The 28,000-nt window shown below is 35.6% G+C and overlaps 1 protein-coding gene across 3 annotated transcripts; it reads left to right on the top strand.

Annotated features, from left to right (window-relative positions):
• The first annotated feature begins 5 nt into the window (after positions 1-5).
• esyt2b (extended synaptotagmin 2b) lies at positions 6-27,942 on the top strand. Of its 3 annotated transcripts, XM_089129417.1 has the most exons (24): positions 6-821; positions 5,150-5,191; positions 6,296-6,430; positions 7,699-7,775; positions 7,862-7,934; positions 9,923-10,012; positions 11,667-11,722; positions 16,251-16,371; positions 16,478-16,654; positions 16,786-16,868; positions 16,957-17,005; positions 18,167-18,256; positions 18,352-18,432; positions 19,448-19,549; positions 20,342-20,398; positions 22,234-22,308; positions 22,392-22,478; positions 23,091-23,240; positions 23,327-23,691; positions 24,717-24,815; positions 25,087-25,218; positions 26,052-26,154; positions 26,246-26,295; positions 26,376-27,942. In XM_089129417.1, exons 1-24 carry the CDS (start codon positions 432-434, stop codon positions 26,419-26,421), a joined length of 2,730 nt encoding a protein of 909 aa, XP_088985543.1. In that variant the 5' UTR covers positions 6-431; the 3' UTR covers positions 26,422-27,942. The 3 variants fall into 3 exon arrangements, with proteins under 3 accessions (XP_088985543.1, XP_088985541.1, XP_088985542.1); XM_089129415.1 differs by lacking the exon at positions 19,448-19,549 and having other exon boundaries at positions 8-821; XM_089129416.1 differs by lacking the exons at positions 19,448-19,549; positions 20,342-20,398 and having other exon boundaries at positions 8-821.
• Positions 27,943-28,000: the final 58 nt, after the last annotated feature.

Here is a 28,000-nt window from a genome sequence, read left to right as displayed (position 1 = left end):
ACTCGCTGTGTGTGCGGTGTGAGCGCACGCGCGCGCGTGTCAAGCTCTCCGGCTGTCAACAGCAGCACGCGCTTCTTCTTCACCTTCACCTTCACAACACACACACACACACACCAGCGACAAAACAGGCGACACTCGCGCACAGACAGTAGCTACCAGCGACAACTGAGTTTTAGGTCTCTAGTAATGCACCGCTAGAAATGTTTTTAAAATTAAAGCAATGCGAACCATCTGCGTCAAAATGGACTGGTGTACGGGCGAACTAACGTGAAACCATCCTCAAATTGATTTAGTTGAGCGTTGTAGCCTACTTGAACGTGGGACGGGATGGTCTGAAGTATTGTGTTTACTCTTGAAGCTTTTACATTGAAGCACAATGTTCACGTTTGACAGCAGTGCCTAACATTTGATCTGCGCCGTTTGTGCTGAATATGACAGAGGACATTATGACGGCTGTGCGCGGAAATCTTTCTCAAACAGCAAGTGCTTCGGGACAAAAAGATAGCGGACAAACTGCTCCGACAAACGGGGCGATTCCTCCCTCCTCAGCGGCGGCGGAACTCAGCGAAGACTCCTCGTCCTGCACCAGCGAACTGACCCGCACGTGGCTGCCGTTCGCCAAGACCTTCGTCATTATCTTCCCCATATATGTATTGGGTTATTTTGAGTTCAGCTTTAGTTGGCTTTTAATCGCACTCACAATGTATTTTTTTTGGAAGAGAAACATGAAGTGTAAGAACACGAGGCTGAACAGATCACTCTCCTTTTTTGAGCAAGAGGCTGTTAAACAGGAGCTGGAGGCAATTGAGTTGCCATCATGGGTGAGTTAAACTATTCTTTCATTGATGACATTGTGTTTCAGAACATCATAGTCTGCACACTAGGACACAGACATGGAAAATAGAGTGAGTTTATATCTATTTCACTCATTAAAGCTAGAATTAGTGAGATTTGATGACCCTGGGCCAACTTGCCATAACATCTTTCCATACTTCTTTAGGCTTGGATGTGGTGCATTAATGTGTTAAGCAAAGTCTTATTGGAACTAAAGTTTGAAAAGTGACAGGGAAGCAGTATTTCCTTGATCAAAGTTTATTGTTTTGCTTTATTTAAGTTTATGATGTTTTGTTTGCTGTTGTGTCCATTCCACAAACTGAGTAATTACTTGAAACATAAATGGTATACTTCATATATTATATATGAAGAGTTCAGATGCAAAAGCCTCTAAATGCCATTTGAAATTTTCTTCTAAAATGACCAATTTTATCAAGCTTGTATATTTAAGTTCAGTAATTTCACTTAAATGACAATTAATAGGTAATTTTCATTGCCATTTAAGTGAAATTACTGAACTTAAATATACAAGCTTGATAAAAATTATCATTTTAGAAGAAAATTTCAAATGGCACTTAGAGGCTTTTGCATCTGAACTCTTCATATACACACATTGCCCCCTCAGATCTGATTTGTGCCCCCTCAGTTTAAAGGGTTAGTTCACCCCAAAATAAAAATTCTGTCTGTAATTACTCACCCTCATGTTATTCCAACCCCGTAAGACTTTAGTTCTTCTTCGGAACACAAATTAAGATATTTTTGATTAGATCTGAGAGCTGGATCACTCCTCCATAGACTTCTTAAGGGAAACTGGTCAGCCCAAAAGTTATTAAAGACATTGTTAAAATAGTCTAAAAACTGACTACAGTGGGTCAATGAACCCGCTGTGACGTGGGTGTCACAAACACTGGTGATCATCTGGGGGGGGCATTCAACTGAAGTAGCCACTGTTCAACCTGAATAAGGCAGCAGTCCAATGTTTTTTCACCAAATATTGTAGAATTAAAACACTTTATACCCAAATGTGAAAAAAATGTACATGAATCAATGAAAAGCAATAATAAAGCCCCAGTCTTACAGATCATAAGATACAAAAAGGCTGCAGCGCCTGCCGCCTTAAAGGCCGTTTTGCAGGGTTCATTTTTCAACAAATTTGCTTGTTGGTAATAAACATTTAAACTGTTATCCATTGTATTTTATGTTGTTGGGTATCACAAAACGGAATATAATACGAATAAAATAGGTACTATCTTACAGCGGTTTGCAACGATTCTCCTTTCCCCCACAATGCATTGCATTACATCACATCACCTTGGGGAGAGAATTTACCTAAGCTCACATGTGCATTGAGAGTGACTAGAGAGACGAGTCAAGTAGTAGAGAGTAGTATTTAGATAATGCAGATTGTAGATAAATACATAGCTGTATAGATAGACTAGATATAGATGGACAGGTAGGTAGATATAGATAGATAGGCTAGTATAGAGAGAGATTGGCAGACATCCAGATAGCATAACATTAACATAGATAGCTAGCAGCTAGATAGATAAATAGATAGAAATATATAGTAGGTAGATTGACAATGGTGAGGCCATTCTTAAAAATATTATCGTTTGCCGTAACCCGACCGAACCTTGTCAATTTAGGACTGACCCAATTATTTATTTATTTTTTCCTTTTAGTCCGACCGACTTGCCGGTTGTAAACTTGCATTTTACTCTTCAAACAACTAATACAAAATGCAATAAAATAATATATATTACAGTAATTATTGTGAATATAAATTGCATAGGCTACTTTATTTTAAATAAAAACCTGTGGCCTCCTCTATGACTTGTGTTTACACCACTGGTTTTACACTGTGGCCTGTGAGTTCGCTTCGTTTCATTCACTGTCTTTGGTTCGCGCTTGGTGATGGCTATGGCACGGCTGCTTGTAAAATACGTCTGTATGAGCCTACATTTAGGCGCTATACAGACGTATTTTACAAGCAGCCGTGCCATAGCCATCACCAAGCGTAGCCCCTATAGGCATAGCCTATAGGGAATAGGAGAATAGGGACTCGATGTTATTGGCCTTTTCTCGGAGCGCGTCCAGCTCGTCACGGTCACTTTTATTACAAACGTTTTTTTGCAAAAACAATGAATTACCATATAATTTACAATCAAAAACAGTAAAAGCACATATGATTATATTTTATTTTAATAGTTTTGTTTCTTCTCATTTTTTTTCTTCCATTAATTTACATTCCTTTTTTGTTACATTTGCTATTATGGTGCCTTACATTTGAATGCAAAAAGGAGATTTTGATAGTTCAAGTAGATTAAATTCATGATAATTACCTTTAAAATATACAGGCACCGATATGCCATCCCGTAATGATTAGTGGAATCAGTTGACAGTTTTTTTTTTAAACCATAAATTGAACTGGATATTTTTTATTAATGTAGATTAAGATGGTATTGGATGACAGTTCCTCCTTACCTCACTTTACTACTGTAAATGAATGTCCACACAATATGGGATTCCCAATGATAATTTGAAAACAAAAATGTTTGCTTTCCGCATTCTTTCATTCTGGCATGAGGCAACTTGTCTGAAGGTGATCAGATGTCTGTTGAACTGGTTTATGCTGATGAGTTTGAAGTTGTTTTTTGTTTTTTTTTGTTTTAAGAGAATGTTTGTTAGTAGTGTTATCAATTCTGTGATTATTCATTTTTTATTTATTTCGTGGCACCAGGCACTCAAACCAAAAAGTGTCTTTTGAAATACTGAATGACACCCCCCCCCCCCAACCCCCATCCTCTCTAATTAGTATATCATGACAAAAGACAAACCATTTACATCACAGGTTATCACATTCTTATCAAATGATGTCACTTTTGGTTCTCTATACACTTAAAAAAAGATCTCTACATTTCTGTGGCAAGTGGCAACCGTACAGACTTCTTCTGCAATTAACATTCTCACAAATATCTGCTTAGTCAGTGAGGAGAAATCATGAGTGATCTCTAGTGACCATAGAAACGTGGTTTCCATGGAAACTTTCCACTCTTTCCCACATATCATTAATACTAAACAAAATAGTCAATATTCAAGCTACACCAACACTGTTTTGTGTGCACTGCAGAAGGAAGTCACACACATCCACTTTGCTTCTTGAGATTACAATGATGTTACTTTTGTAGGACATACAAAAAGAAGTTAGCTTAATTAGGTACAGGTGCCAAAAACACAGCCTCTTCTCAGGTAGCCACTTTAAAAAAAAAAAAATGGTAAAAAACTGGAGTTGCAAGAAATACTGCAGAAGTACTGCAAAAAATTATGATGGCAACATATTAGGTTTTACAGATTTAATTTAAATGTACATTAAAAAACGTATTCCATTAATTTATTTTATGTTGATATACCAGTCTATTCACCTTATTCTGCTCTAATCAATGCAATTTTGTGGTTTCTCTTTAAAATCTCTGTGAAAGTTTTAAAGTCGCTTTCATAACGGTCATGTCCGTGAATATAAAACGCATGTGTAGACTGCTATTTTTCTAATGTCTGGACCACCGATCTATATAATATAACATTATATAGATGAGTGGTCTGGACTAGAGTGCTAGCATTCTATGTAAACAATACTTCAACAGGAAGTGAAAAACCGTTTAGTCAGTTGAAACCACAATGAATCATGGGAAATAGAACGATCGCAGAATAAGGTGGATACTAATATCTGTTTTATACCTTTGTAGTAGACTAACAACCCACAAACACAGGTGATAAGAGTCAGTAAGGCTAATGCGCAGTTGTAGTCAGTTACTGAGCACCACAAACAAACAGCAGCCACATTTTATAGTTCTTCCTCATACCAAACCAATTTGCTAATGATGCGTTCATGCTATGTCATAATCGTGATAATGAGATGGCAACCTGTGATCTTCTGCCCGGAGCTGTTCACGTCCTTAGAGTTGGATTTATGCATTTCTATGGCAACAGCAGCAGTCAAGTCGTACAAGACTGAGCTCTGTAAGTTGTTGACATTCATTATTATTGTAATGTTATGGGCTTTGAGACATGAGGTAATTTAATGCAGTCTCTCATGATGCTTTGCCGACTCTGCTGTGTGTGGAGGTGTGGCTTTGGAGACACTCTAAAGCGAGAGTGGGATCTCATGCTTTCAAAGCTCCAAAATAGCTTACACTACCTTTAATACTAAAACCTTTTTTTTTGTTGGAAATGAAAAAAGTGCAATGTTAGTGTGTCATCTGCAATAGCAGTCTCGTTCCCACTTATAATAAGATGCATTTGTCTATTTTTTTTCCAGGTTCATTATCCAGATGTGGAGAGAGTTGAGTGGCTAAATAAGGTGAGACAAGTATGATATAATAATTCCTTGTGTCCTTCATCATTTTATATTAATCATCATCCAACACTCTCTTATACTGTACATGTGTCTGCAGTCAATAATCTGCAATCTGATACTCTCTCTCTCTCTCTCTCTCTCTCTCTCTCTCTCTCTCTCTCTCTCTCTCTCTCTCTCTTGCTCTATCTGGTTTCACACTGGTGGTGGTGATATAATCCAGTTCGCTATTCTCATATATTACACATACATAGCCATCATTTTTCACCCGCTGTGTGTAGCTGTGTATAACCAGTGGCTTTTTAAAATATTAATTGTACATATACATTCAGTGACTCCCAATCTTCATAAAACATGCCGGATTTGAATATTTCATTGGCATCTTGCTCAGCGGTGTAATTTATGTACCTGAATGGCCTCATGCTTCTGCAAAGTATGTCTGCAACATTCAAAATTATGCAAATCCATTTACATGAAACACTGCAGAATCACTCATGTTTTTAAACATGACGAAAGTGAGGATAAAAACTCTTAGTGTACTGTATCCTACTAATATTACAACCTAAGTATCAATACACATGCATTTTGAAACACATAAAAGTGATATACATACGAATGTAAAAATATTGTTCTATTCAGTCTCTTTTTTTGTCAGACTAGCTACACCTCTAGTTCAAAGGCTTATAGATGTTTTTTTTGTTTTTTTTTGCTTTCAGACAAGTCATTTGTCTTTTGACATTTAGTTTTTAATAATTCTGTTTGTGCCATCCCAGTATGGCTACCTGTTCTGTTTTCATGGGGAATCATTTGCAAATACTTTACAGTTAGTCAAGTTATAACATGTCCTCAGGCCTGTTTAAACAAAACCTGTGTACTTGTGTGATCGGCAACCTTATAAAAATCTAAAAATATATAACTTACACACAGTGAAGATTTAGTTTTTTAATCAAATGTAGTCTGGAGAGTATCAACAGTTAAAGTGCTGTGGTGACTATTGATTTTTGGGTTGACTTATTTAACATATTCAAGTCAGTAGCAGTAAGGAATGAGGATGCCTTAAGTGCCTCAGTTATTCTCAGTTGCTGAGCAGATACACTCTTTGCCTTTCAGACAGTGAAACAGATGTGGCCTTATGTGTGTCAGTTTGTGGAGAAGCTGTTTAAAGGAACAATCGAGCCAGCCATCAAAGAAGCCAATGCCCACCTCAGTACATTCAGCTTCACCAAGATCGATCTCGGAGATAAGGTACCCTTACGGAACAAAAATACAATAGAATTTACTGCAAAATATAATGTGATATATTATATGGGGTGGTGATGGCACAGTGGTTAAGATATATGCCTTTGGTGTGAGAGACCTGGGTTCAAATCCACTGTGAGACACCAATGTGTCCCTGAGCAAAACACTTAACCCCTAGTTGCTCCAGAGGCGTGCGACCTCTGACAAATATAGCAAGTTTAAGTCGCTTTGGATAAAACCGTCAGCTAAATGAATAAATGTAAATGTATTACATAATACATTTCCATATATGAGAAACTAGTGGAATATACTGCAATATATGTAAATAAATAAATAAATATAAGGGGGTGGGGGGGTGGGGGTTAGATCTTGTAGTGTTTAATGTTCTATTATTTTGGAATTCAAAAGGTTTTCTGGTATGTCTGAGGTTTGAGGGTGACCGTTGTGCTGAAGAGTGTAGAGCCTGTGGTGAGGTTGACGATTGGCCAAATACCATAAAGACAATAATTACTATATTTTAAAAGTAATGGCTGTGCACTCTTCAACACAATGATAGCCTCTTGGCTAATTACTTTAGTACATAAAGGTACATAAAGTACTGCTTGTGCTTTTGGTAACTATCTTGAAAAAATAAAACATTTATAATGTAAATAATTAAAAAATGTAAGAAATATTTTACCGGTACATTATATATTTTTCTATATATGTGTGTTTATGCTGCAATATATCACACATGCTGTACCAAATCTGATCAAATATACCGTACATTAATATACATTATTCGAATTGGGAACTGTTCTGTTGATTTAATTATTTTTAATTATTATTTTTTTTTCCCTCTCAGACACCTTGTTTCATTTTACTTCTGTTGTAACACCCTCTATATGGTTACAAAAAACCTAATAAATAAATAAAAAAATAAAATAAATAAAGAATAAGTGAATTGAAAGCCAATACTGTATAATTTCTTATAATATTCTGATAATAATACTATTTAGTCTTTTTAAAACACTGTATGTTGTGTTATTTTGGTATAAGACCATCTTGCATATTTATTGAAGACAAGACAGCTCTTTACTACTTCCATTAAAAAGCTTCATATTGCATCAGGAGTTGGAAGAAATTCTGTGACGTAAGAAATTTAAACCTTTTGGAAAAGCTGACCAGCTGTCAGATGGAAATAGTTCATGTTGTCAGGGCTCTGTGGAGGAATGCATGCGGTTGAAGAAATGTCAACATCCCTGACGAGACATCTGTGCTCATCTCTGTCACAGCCTCTCAGGATTAACGGGGTCAAAGTTTACTCTGAGAACGTGGACAAACGGCAGATAATCATGGACCTTCAGATCAGGTGACATCACATTGATTAGCCTTTCTGACATCTTTTGATCATCCTGGTTGTGCCATGTTTTTCATTATTTGTCCTTTCTCTTACAGCTATGTTGGAAATACTGAAATCGATGTGGATATCAAAAGGTACTACTGTAGAGCAGGGATCAAAAGTATACAGGTATATTGTTATATTTTCTCATAAAACATTTAAGAGTGACATTCTCTTGTGCCGCCTAAAGCATTAGGATTTCATTTTCCACGATTATTTATTCACAACAGATACACATCAGCTCTGTTATGGCATCTTCCATTGAGTTTGTCTCCATGACCCAATGGATTATGCTAGCCAAGGCCAGAGTATTAATTTGTTGGACACGGAGATGCTCTTTCCTATATTGTGATTCAACCAAGGAATTCCATGAACTGAATGGAGCCTATTTTTACAGAAAGGGTGTGTGTATTTATAGGATAGCATGTAACCAAATACCCAAATGCCCTTGTGCTGTTCGTAAATGCAGGATATACACTCATGCTCACACAATGACAGTTTTGTGCATGATTAATGGGGCTATTTCATTTTCACGTATTAAACATGTAGTAAGGTAATCTCTTTGTGTGACAGCATACTGTGTTTAAGTATGGTGTTTTTTTTTTTTTTACTGTACAAGGTCTAAAATACCTAGAGAGAGATATCTGTTAGCATTCCCATTCATGTCTAATAGCTCTGAAGTATGAGACCTGAAGCCTGCCATCTTTACTTCATGGACACTCAAACAGTTGAGACAAACAATTGAGATATAATTTAAGAAATAACAGTCAATTTCATAGTTTTTAGAGCCCTCATACAGTAAAATAATTAGTCACTGGTAAAAGACATGGCTGATATAACATCTTCCACTCAGAGTTATGATTCCATAAAGACTGGATGAGGAAGGACATTCCCTCGAGTTATTTGTTCTCATTAGCAGCTCAAAATAATTTTTGTAAAGGTAAGTGTCTTATAATATATCACAAGCATGCGGAACGCTGTCAAAAGCAAAATAAATTAATGCATCAGTATCGAGATCCTGACACATTCTTCATCGGTCTTAGGCGCTTAGTGGTTAGTTTGACAGTGCTGCTCTCTCACTGCTAAATTTTTTCTCTTTCTCTTGTTTGTTGTTTTCCAGAAAAGTTAATCATTCTTAGAACAAGATAAGTTTACATGAGAAACAATTTTGCATAAGCAAAACAAAGAAAAGTCATGAAAAATAAGACAAATATATGAAGTACGCACCAAGAAAAAAAGTGATGGAATTTTTTTTCGTTTGCATTTCTTATGTCCTTATGTCACCAGTAACCACATTCAATTTGGTTTCAAATCAATTCACATTCAAACACACATTCACAAATCACATTCAAATCAATTTATTTTCAACACATCCCATAATTTTTAAAATATCCACCTACCAAATGGTTGAGATGTCACTAATGGTAAAAAATGGTACCGGAATTCATACACATACCTTGCCATACTTTTTCATTGCCCATCATAATTTATGATCAAAAAGTCTTGACAAAACACATTGTCAGAAAGGTCTGAGTCTAAAGGTTCCACATTTTTTTTAACATAAGTGATATTTGGACAGAATGCAAACAATTAAATTCAATGGAATTTATGTTATTTTTGGTATTGCGCCTAAACAAAATCTCTTGGGAACTTCAATTTTTGTGATATCAACTTCAAATTTGGAACACAACTTGGGTAGATATATGGCTTTGATGTTATAGTAATTTTAGAACAAAAAATATTTAGTAAAATATACAAAATTTGGTTGAGCAGACAGTTAAAGTGTTAATAGAATGAAGTTTGCATTTCATGTGAGGATTCCTAGGCTGATTGTGATAAAGTAATGAAATTGTGTTTTTATTAATTAAAGCAGCATTGCTTTTATTAATATCATCTGATGAATTCATGATATGTCATGTTGCCTTTAGAGCAGTAGGATACACACAAACCTGTAGCAAGAATCTTTACCAGTCTCTCTCTCTCTCTCTCTCTCTCTCTCTGTCTCTCTCTCTCTCTCTCTCTCTCTCTCTCTCTCTCTCTCTCTCTCTCTCTCTCTCTCTCTCTCTCTCTCTCTCTCTCTCTCTCTCTCTCATGTACATGGCTTGATGTATGAATAGCTACATGGAGTTCTGCGTGTGATTCTTGAACCGCTTTTGGGGAATATGCCGCTGGTTGGTGCTCTATCCCTGTTCTTCCTCAAGAAACCAGTGAGTTTACAAAGTTATATAATTCTATTCCCTTTTTTGCTGTATTTGCAGCCTGTTGACTTGTGTTCAACTTGTTCAATGTGTGCATTTTTCCAAAAAGATCAATTTTACCATCGCAAACAAATGAGCTTTGTCGTTTGAGTTGCTGTTATTTGCAGTTGTTTAGCTCTAGAAAGAATATTGATTACATTTATATCTTTAGCAGATGCTCTCTTACAGTAACATGCTTGCGTGATCCAACCCAATTGTTTTTGATTTTGTTTGCAAGCTCAAGGTGATACTCCAGGTTTCTACTGTACATTCAAAGTCATGGGTGAGTGTTAGGCCTTGAAAGGATGGAGGGTCTTAAAGATGCCTTATGTGATAACTACCAGAAAGCGTCTTGTTAAAAAGCAAGACATATTTTCACTTTGTTTTCAAAGTGTGTCATAGAGTTAGATAAGGTAATGTAGAAGATAGATAAGATCAGTTGCAAGTCGTTTTTTTTATCTGTCAAAGGGCAACTGAATGACTTTGAGACATTTACAGATGTAGGAATACTTGGTGGATGGGAATGAGTCAAGAACTTAAGAGGTGTTGAAGAACAAAACACTGGAGCCCAAATGACAATACAAAATGTCTTATTTTATACAGGTTTGGAACGATTTGATGACCGAAATTCCACATGAACTATTACTTTAATGCCCCTATAAAACCACACAGATCTATTGCTTTAAAGATTTTCCCACACACTTCATGCATTTTAGCCTGAGGATTTTTGATTATTTTTTAGAGACACATTTGACATGTGGTGAGCTAGTGGAGGGTATCTTCTCAATCACTTCAGAAGATTCAGTGGCGACAACATGTAAGAACTCATTAGGAGTGTCACTTGATGTATAATTATAAGAAAAACAGAAATTTCCTACATTTTCTTTTGCAGAACTGCATGATTGAAACTATTTAAACTTTGGTTTTCTAACCAGCATAAAATGATCTTAACAGCTCTACCACGTGTGTAGCAGTGGCAGACAGTCAGCGACACAGTCGGCACTGACCCAGATTCCACTGTCTGTCTATTCCAGATTAGTAGCAGTGCTAATTTCACAGCAGGTCATCATGGCTCAGTATGATTCTAGCTTAAATTCAGTTGCTGTTTTTAAATGAAGGCTTAAATAAGGCAGGTGTTGGAAAACTGAAAGGGTTTCAGTGCTGTGAGAAGTGTCCTGTGGTCTGACTGTAGTTTTTGATGCACTGCAGAGGTGGCTCCTCTTCAGTTATTCCTCTGCAGTGTGGGCAACACTGAAACATCTTGCATCTGTCCCCATTTTAATGTATGGCGTCTGTTTCTTTACTTATTTTCCTTCCTTCTTTTTTTTCCATTTTTTATGCTGACACAGGGACACAGATTGTTCTCATCAGAGTAATTAATAGTAGATGCATACTGTAGTGTTGTTATTTACAGGCTGGCATTACAATGGGACTTGACATCCATGGTGATATTAAATTACTGCCCCAGGGATGTTCAGAGGTGTTTCTTTTTTTGTCTTTTTGTTCTATTTGTCCTTGTTTTTCTTCTCTGAACAGATATACTTGTATTTTATCTATAGCAGTGTAATCTGTTTAAGTTATCTTATGCTTCTCTACCCCCCCAAACCCCCACACTCTCATTCAGCTGCTGGACATAAACTGGACAGGCCTCACAAACATATTGGACATCCCAGGGCTTAAGTAAGTAAAAATTTTCCCCCTAATTATTTTAATTATTTTCATGTTGGTCAGGGTTCTGGTTTTGTTTTGTTTTGTTCGGATTTAATGGCCTCTTGTTTATTTTTTTCTTTATTTAGTTGTACTTTATTGTTGGCCTATAACCCATTTATTGTAGATAATTGGGAAAAGAGCCTTTGTAGAGCATTATTAGTATATAATCTGTGTAAGACATCCTTATTTCTCTCTAATGTATGCTGACTTGAATTAACTATAAGCATTTATGCATATTATATTTGGACTGTCTCATTATTGACTACTTTCAAGTTTACATTTTTGGCCACTTCTTTGAAACGACTTATACTACTTTCTGACATACTTGACTGAATTCATGTTTCACACATAAAGATTTATACTTAAATGTATGAAATTTGTTTAAATTATTATGTTAGTTGATTAGTTTAAAATCTTTTTACCTTTTGAAAAGCTTTATTTTTTGATTCTCTTTAAACCGTATTCACTCCAAATACAGCAGATATTTAATCAGAGTTGATTGGATAACATGAAAAATCTGCTTCAAATTGTACAGAGAAAGCATTTTCCTAACCACAGTAAAACGTTTCTCAAGCTTTATATATTGAATAATGTTTACTCTATTGCCCTGCAAAACATACACAATTAAATTACAATAATTACATTTATGCATTATGCATGTAGATTCAGAGTAACCGTTTTTCCAGTATGCGTTTCCTTGAAATCATTTAGACAGAGAAAAAAGGAAAATGTTTTCAAATTGCCTAAATGTCCACTGTAATGCCAGATTAGATATATCCTTAATGTGTTGGTGTAACATACTGTCTGCAGTAAAAAAAAAATGGAGCAGATTCATGAGTGTTGTTTCTCAGGATTGGCTGATCACACACACACACACACACACACACACACACACACACACACACACACACACACACACACACACACACACACACACAGAGAGACGGGTGAGGTCGGGTGACACAGCTCTAGCACAGTTTAAATCTGTATTTATTTATTTTGCTGATTGTTTTTTGTATCATGTTTTTGGAAAAGTGAATAATTGCTCTAGTTGAGGCTGTTTTGTAGGTTGATAAGGAAAGGTTCAAGGAAATAAGCAACATTAGGCTTTGGTTATTAGCACTGCAGCATTGAGAGTCCTTGTTCTTAGGCTATTAAAGTTTATTGGTGCTGCTTTGGATCTTCACTGCTCAAAGGAAGTGTTGCTCCCATGCCAGCCATGCTCCTTGCATCATATGGCTAATGTAAGACTGAAGAATAGCACACTGATCTGGGATCTGTCAGACCAGGCAACCATAATATTTGGCAGTACCCTATTGCAGTGTAATTCTGTGCTGTATATCTGTAGTGTTCCACTGTTTAGGACTGTTGAGTGATTGTTGCAGTCTCAGAGAGTGCTATGCTTGCATTATGAAGATGTTTGGGGAAACTGCATCTGCTTGGCAAGCAAATCAATATGACAGTTATGATCATCATTCTTGCTTTCATTTTTTATGGTGTTGTTTATTATTTCTGTTCAGCGTATTGTGTCACCCGATGGATTTTTGTGTTCTTTTATTACAGAGGAAGTAATTCACAATGAATCTGTGTTTTACCACAGCACTTTCAAATTTGAGAGATTAAAATGTCAAGTGTTGCTGACAAGAGAGATGAGAAAGTCATTTGGTCAGAAATGGGGAATAACAGATTGGAGGGGAATGTAGCTGGGGAACAGGTGTAATGAATTGCACAAAATAGGTTTTGGTAAATGTGGAGAAAGGATTTGATGAGTGAGATAAGTTGAAGTGCATGTAAAAGTGGAGAGATTTGTTTAAAAGTAATTGATTTAATTTTACGTTCCATAGGGGTCTTACAAAGTCTTTTATCTTCATGAAATTTACTTTTGCCTTGCGCATACCACATACAAAGTTCTTAATGGATTTGCATGATCGCCATGGGGTTTAGGGACACCTTTAGGAAGGCTTTTATTTACTTGGACATAATCGAAAGTAGTTGCTTAAGCTCAACTGCTTGAGTTTAATGTTAATATGTCGAACAAGCTTTGAATTTTCTGTGATGGATTCATAGTTTGCAACTCACATCTGCATCATTCTCGGTCTGTATTTATTTGTTTTGTTGTTGAGTGTCCTGTTTCCTTTTCATGTAGATGAGCTGAGTTCCAGTGAACTGATCAAATTTACCACTAAGTAAATTTACCACTTATTTAAATGCCTAGCTGTTGAGCCTGTTCTGTTGCGGTGTAAAATCATTCAAAAGGCAAAGCAAATGTTTTCGACAGAAAAGTACATTATATGCAACTAAATTAGCCATAATAGTGGTTTTTATTTTAAGTCTCATTCATTCATTTCTTTAAATGACATTTATGTAATGCTCAGATTTCCTGATGGTTTTTCTTCTTCTTGGGTGACTTTTATGCTTCTTTTTTGAGCAATGACTTGCACATTGCCATATGTGGATAATGATATTAAAGCAAGTTAAACCTTATTACCTTTTGTTTTACTTATTTGGAAACTTTTTACCAGTCGCACGTGTAGACATTTCAAACAATACTAAACACATGTAAACTTTATGAGAGTTGTTCAAATTAAAACCATATAAATTCTTGTGTGAGTTTGGGTGATCTCTGCAAGAGTGGGGATGCAGGGAAGGAGTGTGTGTGTGTGTGTGAGAGAGGTGTTCAAATGTTAATTTGCAAGCAAGGTCCTTCTGCTCATAGGCCTGTGGTGAGGTTGATCTCTTCAACCAGTTCTTCCAGTCTTACAACTTCTTCAGATAAACTCAAGATCTGAGTGTACTCAACTGTACTATTTTTAAACACACTGAAGATGAACTAAAATATGCTTTTAATTAGCATGCTATTTCAGCTTAATTTTTTTCTAATTTGTTACCCCTTTTAGTACAATTGAACCCATCTTTAATGCATTTTTAAATAGACTTATAAATTATTTAAAATATAATATATTAAAATCATATTTATGTATTGCTCACATATTTTTTATATAGTAAATCATTTATTTCAAATATATATATATATTTATTTCAAATATATATATATTTAACTACAGTATGTTAAGAGTACCCTTATAAAACATAATTAAATATTTAATAGCACTTCTTTGGTAGTATTTTAATACACTTTAAAGCTATTTTAGAACTACAGCTGAAGTATATTTTTAGCTTCACATTAATGTGTTCCCAGTATATTTTAAATATAATATCAGCTTACTAATATTGTATTAGTATAACATTATAATAGCCACTATAAGTATATTAAAAAGACATTTTTACAAAACCATTCAGTATGAAAATAATACATTTTAATGTACTAAAAATACAGTGAAAATTGATTCCATAAAACACACAGTAAAATATATTTGTATAAAACATACACACACACACACACACACACACACTTTGAAAGCTAGTAAGGGGGGCTTGTTTTGCTCTTTTTGTGATATCTGGCAACCCGTGACCCTGAGTTTTAATCAAGAGAAGTTCAGAAGTGTCAAGTTCATCAAGTTCAGAAGTGACTAGAAGGAGAGCGGCAATATGAAAACCAAACAGCAGCTATTGTTAGTGTTGACTAAGTAGTTTAAATTATACACACCTTATAACAGTATGTCATTATTTGACAATAGCCCGGTGAACACCGCGTCCCCTCTCAGTGCGTGTGCACGTGCACGTCTTTTGCATAAAGAAAAATGTGATCGATTAATTTGAGTGTCAAGTTGTAATCACGAATCGAATCAAAGGACGATTTTATCAGCTGGTTCAGTGGCCAATTGTTTGGAGTTAAAAAAGATATAACTCTCGTGCTGCATATTTAATAATTTTGCCTCAGATAAAACTAGACTAAAACTAAAACAATTCAGATGACTAAAATATGACTAAAACTTAATGGCATTTTAGTCAAAAGACTATGATTAAAACTAAATCAAAATTTGCTGTCAAAATTAACACTGTCCTTCCCCTCCTTAAAATTGCAGGGGCATCAGGGGGCATCATATTCTTGCTGGTGAGTTTGTGTTAACTCATAGAGTGGTTTTTCCCAATGCTGTTCGGCACGAGAAAGTTGCTCAGACACTTATGTTGAGTACAGTGTTGCCGCTGTCTAATGAATCATATACGGGAGCTAAAATGTTGCTCCGAGGTGTGGAACTGAGCTGTATTAAAGTTCTCTTGTAGGCTACTACTGAAAAAGAAATGCTCACATTAGTATTAGCGCTTTAACATTTTGAAGTTTATTTAGACAACAGTTCTCTCCCAGTTGACGTGTTCACGGATCATAATCCCCTGATTTTTCTTTCGCGTTATTTATTAAACCACAAAGGATCCTAATGTTGTCTTTAACCTCAAAACAAGAATTTGATCATGTTTTCCCCCTACCAAAGTATTTAATAATTGCATAGAAGAGAATGATCAGAAATCCACTTCACCACTTTAGTACTTTAAAAATAAAAAAAAATTGTGTTTATCATGATTTCTTTTTCATTGGCAGCGGATTTTCAGACCACATGATCCAGGATATTATCAGCACTTACATGGTGTTGCCCAATAGGATCACTGTACCCCTGATAGGTGAGGTTGAACTGGCACAGCTTCGTTTCCCTATGCCAAAGGTGAATACACATACAAAACTATCTCAGTGCTTATTATTTGGCAAACCTGTTCATATTAATATTTAGTAATCTCTTGTTATATTTAATTTTCTCTCACACTCATAAGGGAGTTCTAAGGATTCATTTTCTTGAGGCTCAGAATCTGGAAGTTAAGGACACATACCTGGGCGGGTTGATCAAAGGCAAGTCTGACCCATATGGCATGCTGCTTGTCAGCAACCAGGTCTTTAGAAGCAAGACCATCAAAGAATGTCTGCACCCCAAATGGAACGAGGTGTATGAGGTGAACATACGCACACACACGCGCACACACACACACACACACACACACACACACATACAAACGCTAATTTACTGCACTCTTAAGACTCATGCACACACTCTAAAATGTGCTTTCCTGCATTTTATTATTAGGCACTAGTATATGAACATTCAGGACAGCATCTGGAAATAGAGCTTTTTGATGAAGACCCAGATAAAGATGACTTCTTGGGCAGGTGCCATATTCATTTATGTTGCTGAAATGTGAACATTATTTATATAACTTTTTAAAAACTTGTAATGTTTCATTTATTTTTGTTCCAGTCTAATGATCGACTTGAGTGAGCTTCATAAAGAACAGAAGGTTGATGAGGTAATATGTTCACACTTTCATTCTTATTAAAGGTTGTATCAGCGATTGTGGGTAACGTCACTTCTGTTTGTGTTCGAAGCAAGATCCCAAACAAAATAAGTTGGCTCCTCGTCCCTCCCTCCCGTTTCGTGCATCATGAAAAAAACCATCATGCCCGCGCATTTCTGAAAGTGACAAAAACACACTATTTTCAGATTGAGGGTATACCTCAATGATGGCTCATTCTGTGAACTCTAAAATGTGAACATGGCTGCTTTGGATTACAAAGTATAATGATGTAGATAAAATCTTGAGATTATTCTGTATTGGTAGGCATTGATTATTCCTTTATACACTGCCCCCTTATATACTGTGTGTTTATATATATATATATATATATATTCAATGTCTGTTTCTAATGTATGCATTACAATGTAGATGTTTTAAAGAAAGTTATGCTTTTAATAGGTTTCAATTTCAGTATTTATTGATTTTGATAGTGAAAGCTACAGGAATGTGGAATGTGTTGCCATTAACCGTTCCTGAGAGTAATACCATGCAACAGTTTAAACTTAATTTGAAGAAGTGGTTGAAAGCTGGTCAGATTTGTGAACACAACTGGTTAATTTGGGTATTGCTAAACAATGTAAGAAGGTAATATTAAAAGAAAATAAAGAAATGAGAATTATACTGTAAATATTGCAATTTCATGTTTGTTGAGGTGATCCTTTTGCTGGTGCTGTATCTGTATTTTATATTGTGAATGAATTCATAAGTAAGAATGCTCTTTGTCCATTGTAAACACCTGCTGTCATTTTGCCTCTGACCTTGGACTACAGATGAAAATTAGCTTAAAGCTACCTCTGCCTTGTGTAACAATTTTTTGTGCAATGTCCCTGTCAAATAAACAAACAAACAAACAAACAAATAAATATGTATTACTCTTTACATTACCTACAAGTAGTAGTAATACAAGGTTCATTAAACAGGTTTGGTTGCTTGCTGAGTGATTAATCTCTATGCAGAACATTTGTGATTTTTCAAACTATTTGACATAAACATTTTTTAAATTATTCCAAAGAAAAGATTATCATCATATTATCACTGTTTTGGAATGTACTGAATGCTCTTTAAGCCCATAGCTGTCATTCCAGTGCACTAAACACATTTTTTTTTCTGCAGTGGTTTGACTTGGAAGAAGTCACGACAGGCAAACTTCATCTGAGATTAGAGTGGCTATCATTGTACCCGAGTGCTGAAAAACTAGATCAAGTATGCACAAACTCTCTGACCGGCACTGATAGAGATGATTTCAACATAACTAGCTAAACCTTTGATCATTTCATTCTCTTTTGCTCTCTTATTAGGTACTGAGGTGCATAAGGGCTAATGAGGATCTCTCTTCAGCTCTGCTAGTTGTTTACCTGGACTCTGCCAGTAATTTGCCGGTAAGGATAAGTATACTTTTGTGTGTGTGTGTGTGTAGCCGTGTACATAGGCTCTCCCTGAGGATCTCTTGCAGAGCGACATTGTTTTTTATGTTCTATGATAGTCTGCTTGGATATGAGTAAAATATGAAGAAAAAAATATGCAATTTCTCACACCCAAATGATGTTTTATACAATTTATATTTTATAGAATTTTGTCCATACAACGAAAGTCAATGTGGCCCAAAACAAGGCTGCAATTTCCATTTTAGGTTAATGGTTACTTTAAGGAATATTTTATATTTTATTTTTATTTGGCACCTTTAATTATGTGACCATAGAATTATGTACTTAAAGGTAGGGTTAGGGTATGGGATTTGCAAAACGGCCAGCAGATTTTGAAAGTACACTCAAAAGGTCCTACCTTCTTTCCTCCAACGCTGGCCCTGACTCCATCCATTCAAAGAACATGGATGCGCAGTTATTCTCCAAATGGAAGCAACTTGCACTTTCTCTCTCTTCATGTACCGGGGCAGCTAGCACTTACTGTGACTGGGTCACAAGCTTTAAGTATGCGCACGAAGGGGACACGCGCGCGAGCGGGATGTGGGGAGCGGGACATGATACGACCGTTTGATTGACGCTCTTACAGATTATTAAATTGCTTAATTTTCATTTCAGTGCTTCTAACTCAGTGGCTGTAAGTGGGTTAGGAATAGGATTTCAAGTGATTTTAAATAAAATGGTTTAAAAAAGAAAATCACATACCCCACCTTTAACAGAGTCAGAAAATGTAATTTAAGTCGTTATCAGTTTCAGTTTTATTGACATGACATTTACATTACCAACAAGTAGTAATACAAGCTTCATTAAACAAGATCAGTTGCTTGCTGATTGATCTCTATGCAGAATTTTTTATTTTTTCGAGTCATTTATTGTCATAAAGAAAGTTTTTAGACTCTTGACCCAAACATACAGTAGTCACCCAGTATTTCACACTTTTTTAATGCATTGTGCCTTCCTCTTCTACTGTAAGAGTGTCTTTGAGGGCAGTTTTGGATGTGGAAACCTAAAGGAGAGGAGGGCCTCTGGTCTAGTCTTTTGTGAGAACCCCGACTCTCTCTATAGAACGTTATTTGTGAGTTTGCCAGTAATCTGCATCCTCCTTCTCCAGAACTAGCTGTAGTTGTTTACCTAACAGTGTGAATAGACATTTCTTCCAGTCAAGCTTTTCTTCAGTAACAAGCAAACAACACAGATTACGTTGATCTAGTGCATGTGTTTTTTACTTGTTGGGCATGTGTAACGTGTATGGAATTTTTTTTATGGTTTATGCAATAAACAAAGTCTTTAACCATGCGTCTTCAAGCTATCCTGCACACCTTGATTAGCTAGTTAAGGTGTGTTTGATTAGGGTTGGAGCCCAACGATGGTCTCCAGGAGCAGGGTTGAAGATAAATTATGAACATCACATTTCTTAGATATTTGTCCCATTTAAAACTATCAAAATCGCTCAGCAAATAAGAATGCATATGTTTTAATATGATTTGTGTTTTATCAGACAGTCAGAGGCCAAGGTTTATATATACATTTTGTTCACCATCTATTTTTAACTGATTCTGAAGTCACGTGACTGATCTAAATACAGCTTGGTCTATTTTAGACATATGATTGATGTGTTCTGATCTAGAGTAAGTAAGCAGTCTGAAGTGTTGGGGCAAAACCTGGTTATTTAATGATCTTTGTATCCCTGCCAACATTGGTTCAGTGAAAAAAAAAAAAATATAATTTTTTATATGTATATTTATTAAATTTTAATATATGTATTTTTAAGAATCTGTAAGATTGGACAAATCTAACTATCATTCTTGCATGTCCTTTTATAATAACTTTCCTGTTTTCAATTTCTCTCAAAACTTGCTGTGGAAAGACCAATCCTCTTGACTTTAACCCTGATGGCCCCAAACCCCCTTATAAAGGCCTGAAGGTACATTGAGAATGCATGCATTTCAAACAGTGACATGCATAACAGGCACTGCACTCATATCTGCCATATTTGGAGCCTAAGCATGATTTCACATCTTTTATGATTTTTCATTCTTTTGGGATTGGGTTTATTTCTTAAATGCTTTTCCAATGGATTCTTCCTTCATGTCTCACTGCATGCATTTATTCTTTAGATTTTGCAGATTGTCAATATAAAATTTTCAGATTTTTATGTATTTTATTATTAACTTACCAAATTCATTGAGTTAATATACTACTACTGTATACTTTTTTTGCTTAGTTTGAAGCTGCATTCCGTAACTTTTTTTTGTGTTCAAAATGTAAAAAAAATTGTGTAATAAGCGAGTAGTACATGAATCTATTTTCCAAACTGTGTTTTTGTTTTATCCTGAATCACTATGGTACACTTATTAGAAGTGTTTATAGTCTAAATAATATAGTGTTAAATAATATTTTAGACTGGTATGGGCCTTACTTAGTACCTACTCACAGTGGAGTAGCCTAGTACCTGCGTGACTTGTCATAGACATTAAGACCTTATCCACACGGACACAGGTATTTTTATAACCAGAGTTAAAAAAAAAAAAAAAACAACCCGTCCACACATGCTCGGTTTAAAAAAATGCATGGTGTTAATGTCTTTTAATTATTTTTTTTTAGTTCTGTAAAGCACTTTGGTCAGTCATTGGCTGCTATAAAATGTGCTATATAAATAAAATGAACTTGAACTTGAACTTCCGGTAGGCGGATAATAGCCCTCGTTAGTCTTGTCAGCTGTGTATCGTTTTATCGACCAAGAAAAATGACAGTTGTGTATGTCACAGTTGTGTTCCGTTTAGTTTATTTTCATTGGACTTGTCTACCTGTCGTCATTATCATAATTAGTTCATCTGTCTCACCTGTCACCTTGTTGGTCTTGTCAGCTGTCTCTGTTTCCCCATATATTTAAGCCATGTGTTTTGCCTTGTTCATTGTCCGTTCTACGTTGTATTTGGTGTGTGTGTGTTAAACCTTCCGCCCGTCATCCATGTATCTGTGTGATCCAAATCGACTTACAATTGCACACCAAAGGCATGTGTCTTATCTTATCCACTGCGCCATCACCGCTAGAGCACCAAAAGTTATGGACTGCAGCTTTAATTTTATTATTTATTCTCAATTTATAAAAGTAAAACAGGAGGCTTATTGTATTTACGTTGCTGATATTTTCATAGAAGAGCTTAAAATAACATTCTTACCACAAAGTGCTAGTAAAAAAACTAGGGCTGTGCAAAAATTAATTGCGATTAATCGCATCCAAAATAAAAGTCTGTGTTTACATAATATATTTGTGTGTGCTGTATATAATTATTTTGTATGTATAAATACACACACATGCATGTATATATTTAAGAAAATGTGTTATTCGTATATAAAATATTTATATTTATATAATATAGATTATGTATTTATAAATATATACAGAATTTAAGCGCAAATAATTCTTAAATATATACATGCATGCATAGGTATTTATATACACAAAATAATTATATACAGCACACACAAAATATTATGTAAACACAGACTTTTATTTTGGATGTGATTAATCGCAATTAACTTTTGCACAGCCCTAAAAAAACATTACTTACTGAGTTTACTGAGTTATGACATAATTTGTAATCAATCTATTACATGCAGGAAATATTGTATTGTGTTACCAGAAAGCAAATGTTAAGTAGATTTGGTGACTATTAAAGGAGACAGTCATATATGGTGACTGTCATATAATACTGTACAATTGAAGTTTTCTTTCTTTATTTTTTTGTTCAACAGTCTGGGAAGAAAGTGAGCATAGATCCAAATCCTTTTGTCAAACTGACTGTTGGACAAAAGATGTATACAAGCAAGGTAACATTTATAAATTAGCTTTAACCTGTTTGAAGACTAGCAGCGCACATATATTCAGTCCCGTTTCGCTCCTGTAATTTCAGGTTAGGTATAAAACTTCTGAGCCATTGTGGGAGGAGGCCTTTTCCTTCCTTATCAACAACCCCCGCACTCAGGAACTGGAAATTGAGGTATTCTATAAGAAACCACACCAATAGCATGAATGTTAAAGTCGGCATGAAACAGAAATTGCGCTATTTTTTTTAACCTATTGTGTAGTATATCAGAGTGAAACGGCTTCTGGAACAAGAAAAAATGCTGGGTTGGAATTTATTGGATCGTTGTATGATTGTTGCTTGCTATTGCTATGATCTCATCTTAGTGACAGGATGTCCCACCCCTGCGCCTGTAAACATGTTAAACACATCATCAGAGAAAAGAAGAGATTCCACTGCAAGTTATTTTGATTAAAGATTACAAGGCCACATTAATATAAAAATAAAATAATTGTGTGCATGGATAAACCATTTATAATAAATTCCACAATATTCCATAAAAAATATAACTGTCCATTTGGATTTCATGGTGTCTTTAAGTAATTAATAAAGTCTAAAATAATGTTAATTACATAAGTCTACTGTAGGTTACACTTACTGTAAACAAATGTATACTTTTATTCATTAAGTACATATGAATGTGGTCATATACTGTACATACCATCCGCAAAAAGAGACACACATTTTAACACATACACTGTTTTGTATTTGTCAAATGATAGTATAGATATTGTTTGTGTGTCTCAGGTGAGGGATAGTAAGCACAAGTGCTCTCTGGGTTGTGTGCGGGTGGCACTTGGTTCTCTCCTGAAGGAGGTGGACATGACGCAAAATCAGCAGTTCCCCCTACAGAACTCTGGCCCCAACAGCACCCTCAAACTCAAAATGGCTCTCAGGGTTGGTGTGTCTGTGTGCGATTCATTTGTGTGTGTGTGTGTGTTTCATTCAGCACATTCCATATAAATATGTTTTTGTGTAAACAGGTCCTCTGTTTGGAAAAGGAGGTCACGTCCAGCCAACCATCATCTGTCCGAGTCAGACACACAAGTCAAAATAACACTTACGTGTCCCCTCAGTCTCAAACAGCTACTAGCTATAGCAACTCCACAGTCATCCAGACGTCACACAACCCACCTTGTACCCCTCCACCGGACACCCCTCAAGGGAAAAGAGGATCGGATGGCTCCCCGGTGCGGCTTGCGGAGGTAGGCCGCAGTGTTTCCAGTCTAGTGATAAGCAGCTCGCACAAGCATCAGACTCACAGAGACTCTACTCCTAGTCTGGCCTCTGACATTTCACTGCCCTGTGCCACAATGGAACTGCAGCAGCGGTTACAGCAGCTACAAAAGTGAGTCTGTGTCCTTGTCTTATGACACACTGATTCCCTATGTGCAGAAGTCATGTTTGCGATTTGCTTTTTTTCTTGTCAGTGCAATTACAGTTTGTTAGAAGTCACGCTGCCATTTTCTGTTGAGTAAGAGAAACACCAAAAGCCAAATAAGTGAGTCGCAATAGCAGTACCTAGTTCATTGCGAACTACAGTATTTATCTGCTCGGCCCAATGAACAACACGGCATGACTTACTAGATAGCACTGAGCAGATTGGTCTCTACTGAGGCACCCAAAACGATTTGAATAGTGAAGCAGTGGAAAGTGTGACATGACCCATTTTTTGTATTTGTCACTGATTCCCTTTTACAAACTCCTATGGCATCCCAAATAGCTCAGCTAGTTGAAACTATATTACACTAACTGGAGTATTTTAGCAGTAGGTTTGCATATTTATACCGAATGTAATGAAATTATTCAAATAAACCACCGTTCAAAACTTAAAAAAAAAAAAAATTATTTATTTAACAAGGATCCATTTCATTGATCAAAAGTGACAGTAAATACATTTATAATGCTACAAAATGTTTATATATATATATATATATATATGCATCAAATAATCCTGATTGGATCATGTGACACTGAAGACTGTTGTAATGGCTGATAAAAGCCTATTATTATTTGCCATAAATTCTGTTGTTTTTTACAAACTGTAGTTACATCTAATTGTGGTAATGAGGAGCCATGCATTGTTTTACCTGTTGATTGTGAAAAGTGGCTGTTAAATAAAAGAATGTTTCCAGGTTGTGTGAGTTAAGAGGAAAAACTAAGAAAAAAGAGTTAAAAGGTTATATAATTCAAAAAGTACTTCAAATATTTTACGTCAATTTAATTGGGAATGATGTGCATCAAGTCAGTCATGCAAAATAAGGAATAAAGGAAATATAGTCAATTTTGAATTCATGTTAACTTTAAGAAATTGTTTGAAGAAAAACTTAGTCCCGTACTCTGTCAAATGAACATGCTGTTTCTCTGTTACAGCGGCTCTGGGCTGAGCCAATATCCGCTTGGTGAAGTCCAGCTCACTATTCGACACAGCTCACAGAGGAATAAACTTATTGTAGTGGTTCATGCTTGCAGGTAACCTTCATACCAAAAATACATTCCTCCTTTCTGTTTTTTAGTACCACTTCCAAATCATTTTGTGTGCGTAATTTGTAATATATTCAGTATAATAGTGAGGTTTTTTTTGACAGGTGATCAGAGTATTATAAGCTATGTGTGCAAATAACAGGGGACACGTTTTTGCATTTGTTTGTTTAAATTTGCATAAATGTGACAAAACCGGTCTCTGTGAAAATACTTCTCGTGCTTTTGTGTAAATATGTGTTTCCATGTCTCATAATCACAGAAACCTCATAGCACTGACCAGAGATGGCTCAGACCCATACATCCGCCTGTACCTGTTACCAGACAAAAGCCGGAGTGGCCGCAGAAAAACCAGTACACTCAAGAAGACGCTCAACCCTGTCTATGACCACTCGTAAGAAACTCACTGAACACACAGTCAGACACAAGACCAAGAGTACCAACCAGCAAAACTCATTTTCATAATAATTGGTACAAAAGCCCTTTTGAAAAAGAAGTACACTTTCTCATTTTTTAAACAGATAACATATTATGGAAATAACACTGATGGAATATATAAAAATGAACTTAAGTGTGACATAAATGTTGTAGTTTTGTACACATTTGTAATGATAAAGTTGCAATGAATCAATTAAACTGTCTTTTTTTGAACTTGAGAAACATTTTAAGATGTTTTTTTTAGCTTGTTGCGGTACTTTTAATCTTCCTTTTTAATGTGCAATATTGTGTAAGGTGGTAACATGGGGATTTTAAAGGCAGTTTATGAGGAAATTCAGAGGCGACCATATTACAATAATGAAAAAAAAACTTTTTCCTAATAGTATTTATTTATTACTTCGCTCTTGTGCATGTAAAACTTAAAGCGGTTACAGACACAGTGACTTTAACTCATTGAATATTCAAATTAGAAGAGGACCTACCAAACTCAAACTCAGATCTGCTGTTTATCTTGCTGTATGCATTTGCATGACATTCCTTTTCATATTAAATCCACTGCGGAGCTTCTTAATGGACAGATTTAGCTACCGGTAGCTAACTGTTTTACCCTCCGTACCAAGTCAATCAAGACTTTATAATATATGTTGTAACTGCCCATGTTTCTGAGAAATTTTCTGTATTACAGTAAGTTTATTGATGCCAGTTGTATGTGCAGTTTGAGGTATCATCATACAGTACTAACCAATAACAGTAGTAAGTTAAAGTCTCTTGGTGTGTTGCTTTTGTCAGCTTCGAGTTCAGTGTGTCTATAGTGGAACTGCATAGGAGGACACTTGATGTTGCTGTGAAAAATGGAGGACTGCTGTCCAAACACAAAGTGCTACTGGGCAAGGTACAAACTCTGACACATTCACTATTCCTACTTTTTCTCAATTTGTTGATCATTGGATTTTTATGGTGGCTTGCTAATGTCTTTGTCACAGGCACTTGTGGACTTGGCAAGTGAAGAAATTTCTAAAGGATGGACTCGATGGTATGATTCTCATTCATTCATACTGTCACACCTTTACATGTGCCTTTACTTGATTATAAAGGCTTCCCTTTTTCTCTCAGGTATCAACTGACTGAGGATGGATCGAAGAAGATAATTCAGATGTAGTGGTGGTCCGTGCAAGAAGCCAGGAAAGAATGAAACGGGCTGATAACTGGGACATGTCACAGCCCGCACAGGATAACATAGAATCTTTAGTAGCAGAAGAGGAGCGTTGGATTAACTAAACCAGGCTACTTCTACTGGGATTTACACTGGCCTACAAACTCACTCTCTTATCATTTAATTCAATTATTAGGGTTTGCACACATTTATTTCTCCAGTAGATAAAAATGGTTGTCAATCTATAATACAACATAAACAAAAGAATCATTTAGATTCATGAATACACTCTCTTTATTGGATTTAAGATATTTTGATAATATTCTGAAACTTTTGGGATTTTTAATGCTGCATTTTGTAAACTATTAGAATCACAACAGAAAAAAAAATATTGAAAAAATAGTTGGAAAGGCAGACATTTTACTTCAACATTGTTATTTGTTGTGTCAGCAAATAACACAAAGCACATGGCCAAAGAGGTATAGGGCCACATTTGCAAAAGAAAAACACTACACATGTATGTATGTATTTATGTATGTATGTACACATTTTTCCCTCTTTATTTTATGCTGCTGTTTTTTTCTACCACATATGGTGAAGGAAAATTATTTTCAGCTCTTCATAAATGATCCATTGATAATACTTTATTTTAAAAGTATTTCACTGTTTCCTGTAGCACTGCACAAAATGAAAAGCCTGTACAGAAATGTTTGATACCCATTTTGTTTGCAAGAGTTTTAGCAGTTTAGGCAAAATACTGTATGTTTCTGTTTGTAAGTAGATTGATACTAGCTTGGTTACAACGTGTTTTGCTCATGGATTGTTTAAAGACTGTAAATTGGCTGTTGGTGTGATTTCCAGCCTGACTCTTCTCTATGCATCATGCATGATATCATTGAAAAATGAAAATCAGTTTGTATCCCTGAACTCGTAATTTGGATTTGTGCACTTGGACCCAATCCCCTGGTTTCACAGACAAGGTTTGACCTGGTCCCAGACTAAAGTGCATGTTTAAGCTCTTTTTTACTCAAAGCAAGTTGCAGTGACATATCTTAAAATATATCAGTGGTATTGTTTAGTCTGCAGCACATCACATCAGTAATTAAGAAACAATTCAACAATTATAAAAGCTACTTAAATTCCCTAGTTGGACTAAGGCCTAATTCATGGCTTAGTCTAAGCCCTGTCTGTCAAACCAGGACTTGAGTTTTTGAGTTCAGAGACAATTTCAGAAGTGTGCATGAGGAATTTCTTTCTTTTGTGTTTTTTGCTGAGTTTTTGATATCATCTTACAGAAATCATCTTGTTTTTTTATAGTGTAGGTAAATGTACTGTTTTATCACTCTGGGTGTACAACCCCCAACCCCACCCTTTCAGAGTTACAGAGCCTAAATTAATTTTATTATATTAATTGTTTCAACAGTTATTTTAATTTAGTCTCTCTTCATACTTTTGTTTTTGATGGTATGTTTTAACAAGGTTATGTGGAAGGTATTGAAGCAACCTAATAAAAGATAATGCTCAATATTTTGGCCCAGTTTTGGGTTCAGCATACTCAATTTTTGAATGTGGTAATGATAGGGAT

This window comes from Pimephales promelas, chromosome 1 (genome assembly GCF_988280905.1).
Source record: "Pimephales promelas chromosome 1, fPimPro1.hap1.1, whole genome shotgun sequence".
Lineage (NCBI taxonomy): Eukaryota > Metazoa > Chordata > Actinopteri > Cypriniformes > Leuciscidae > Pimephales > Pimephales promelas.
The sequence above is the reverse complement of the archived record's forward strand: the minus strand, read 5'-3'. Positions and strand labels throughout refer to the sequence as shown.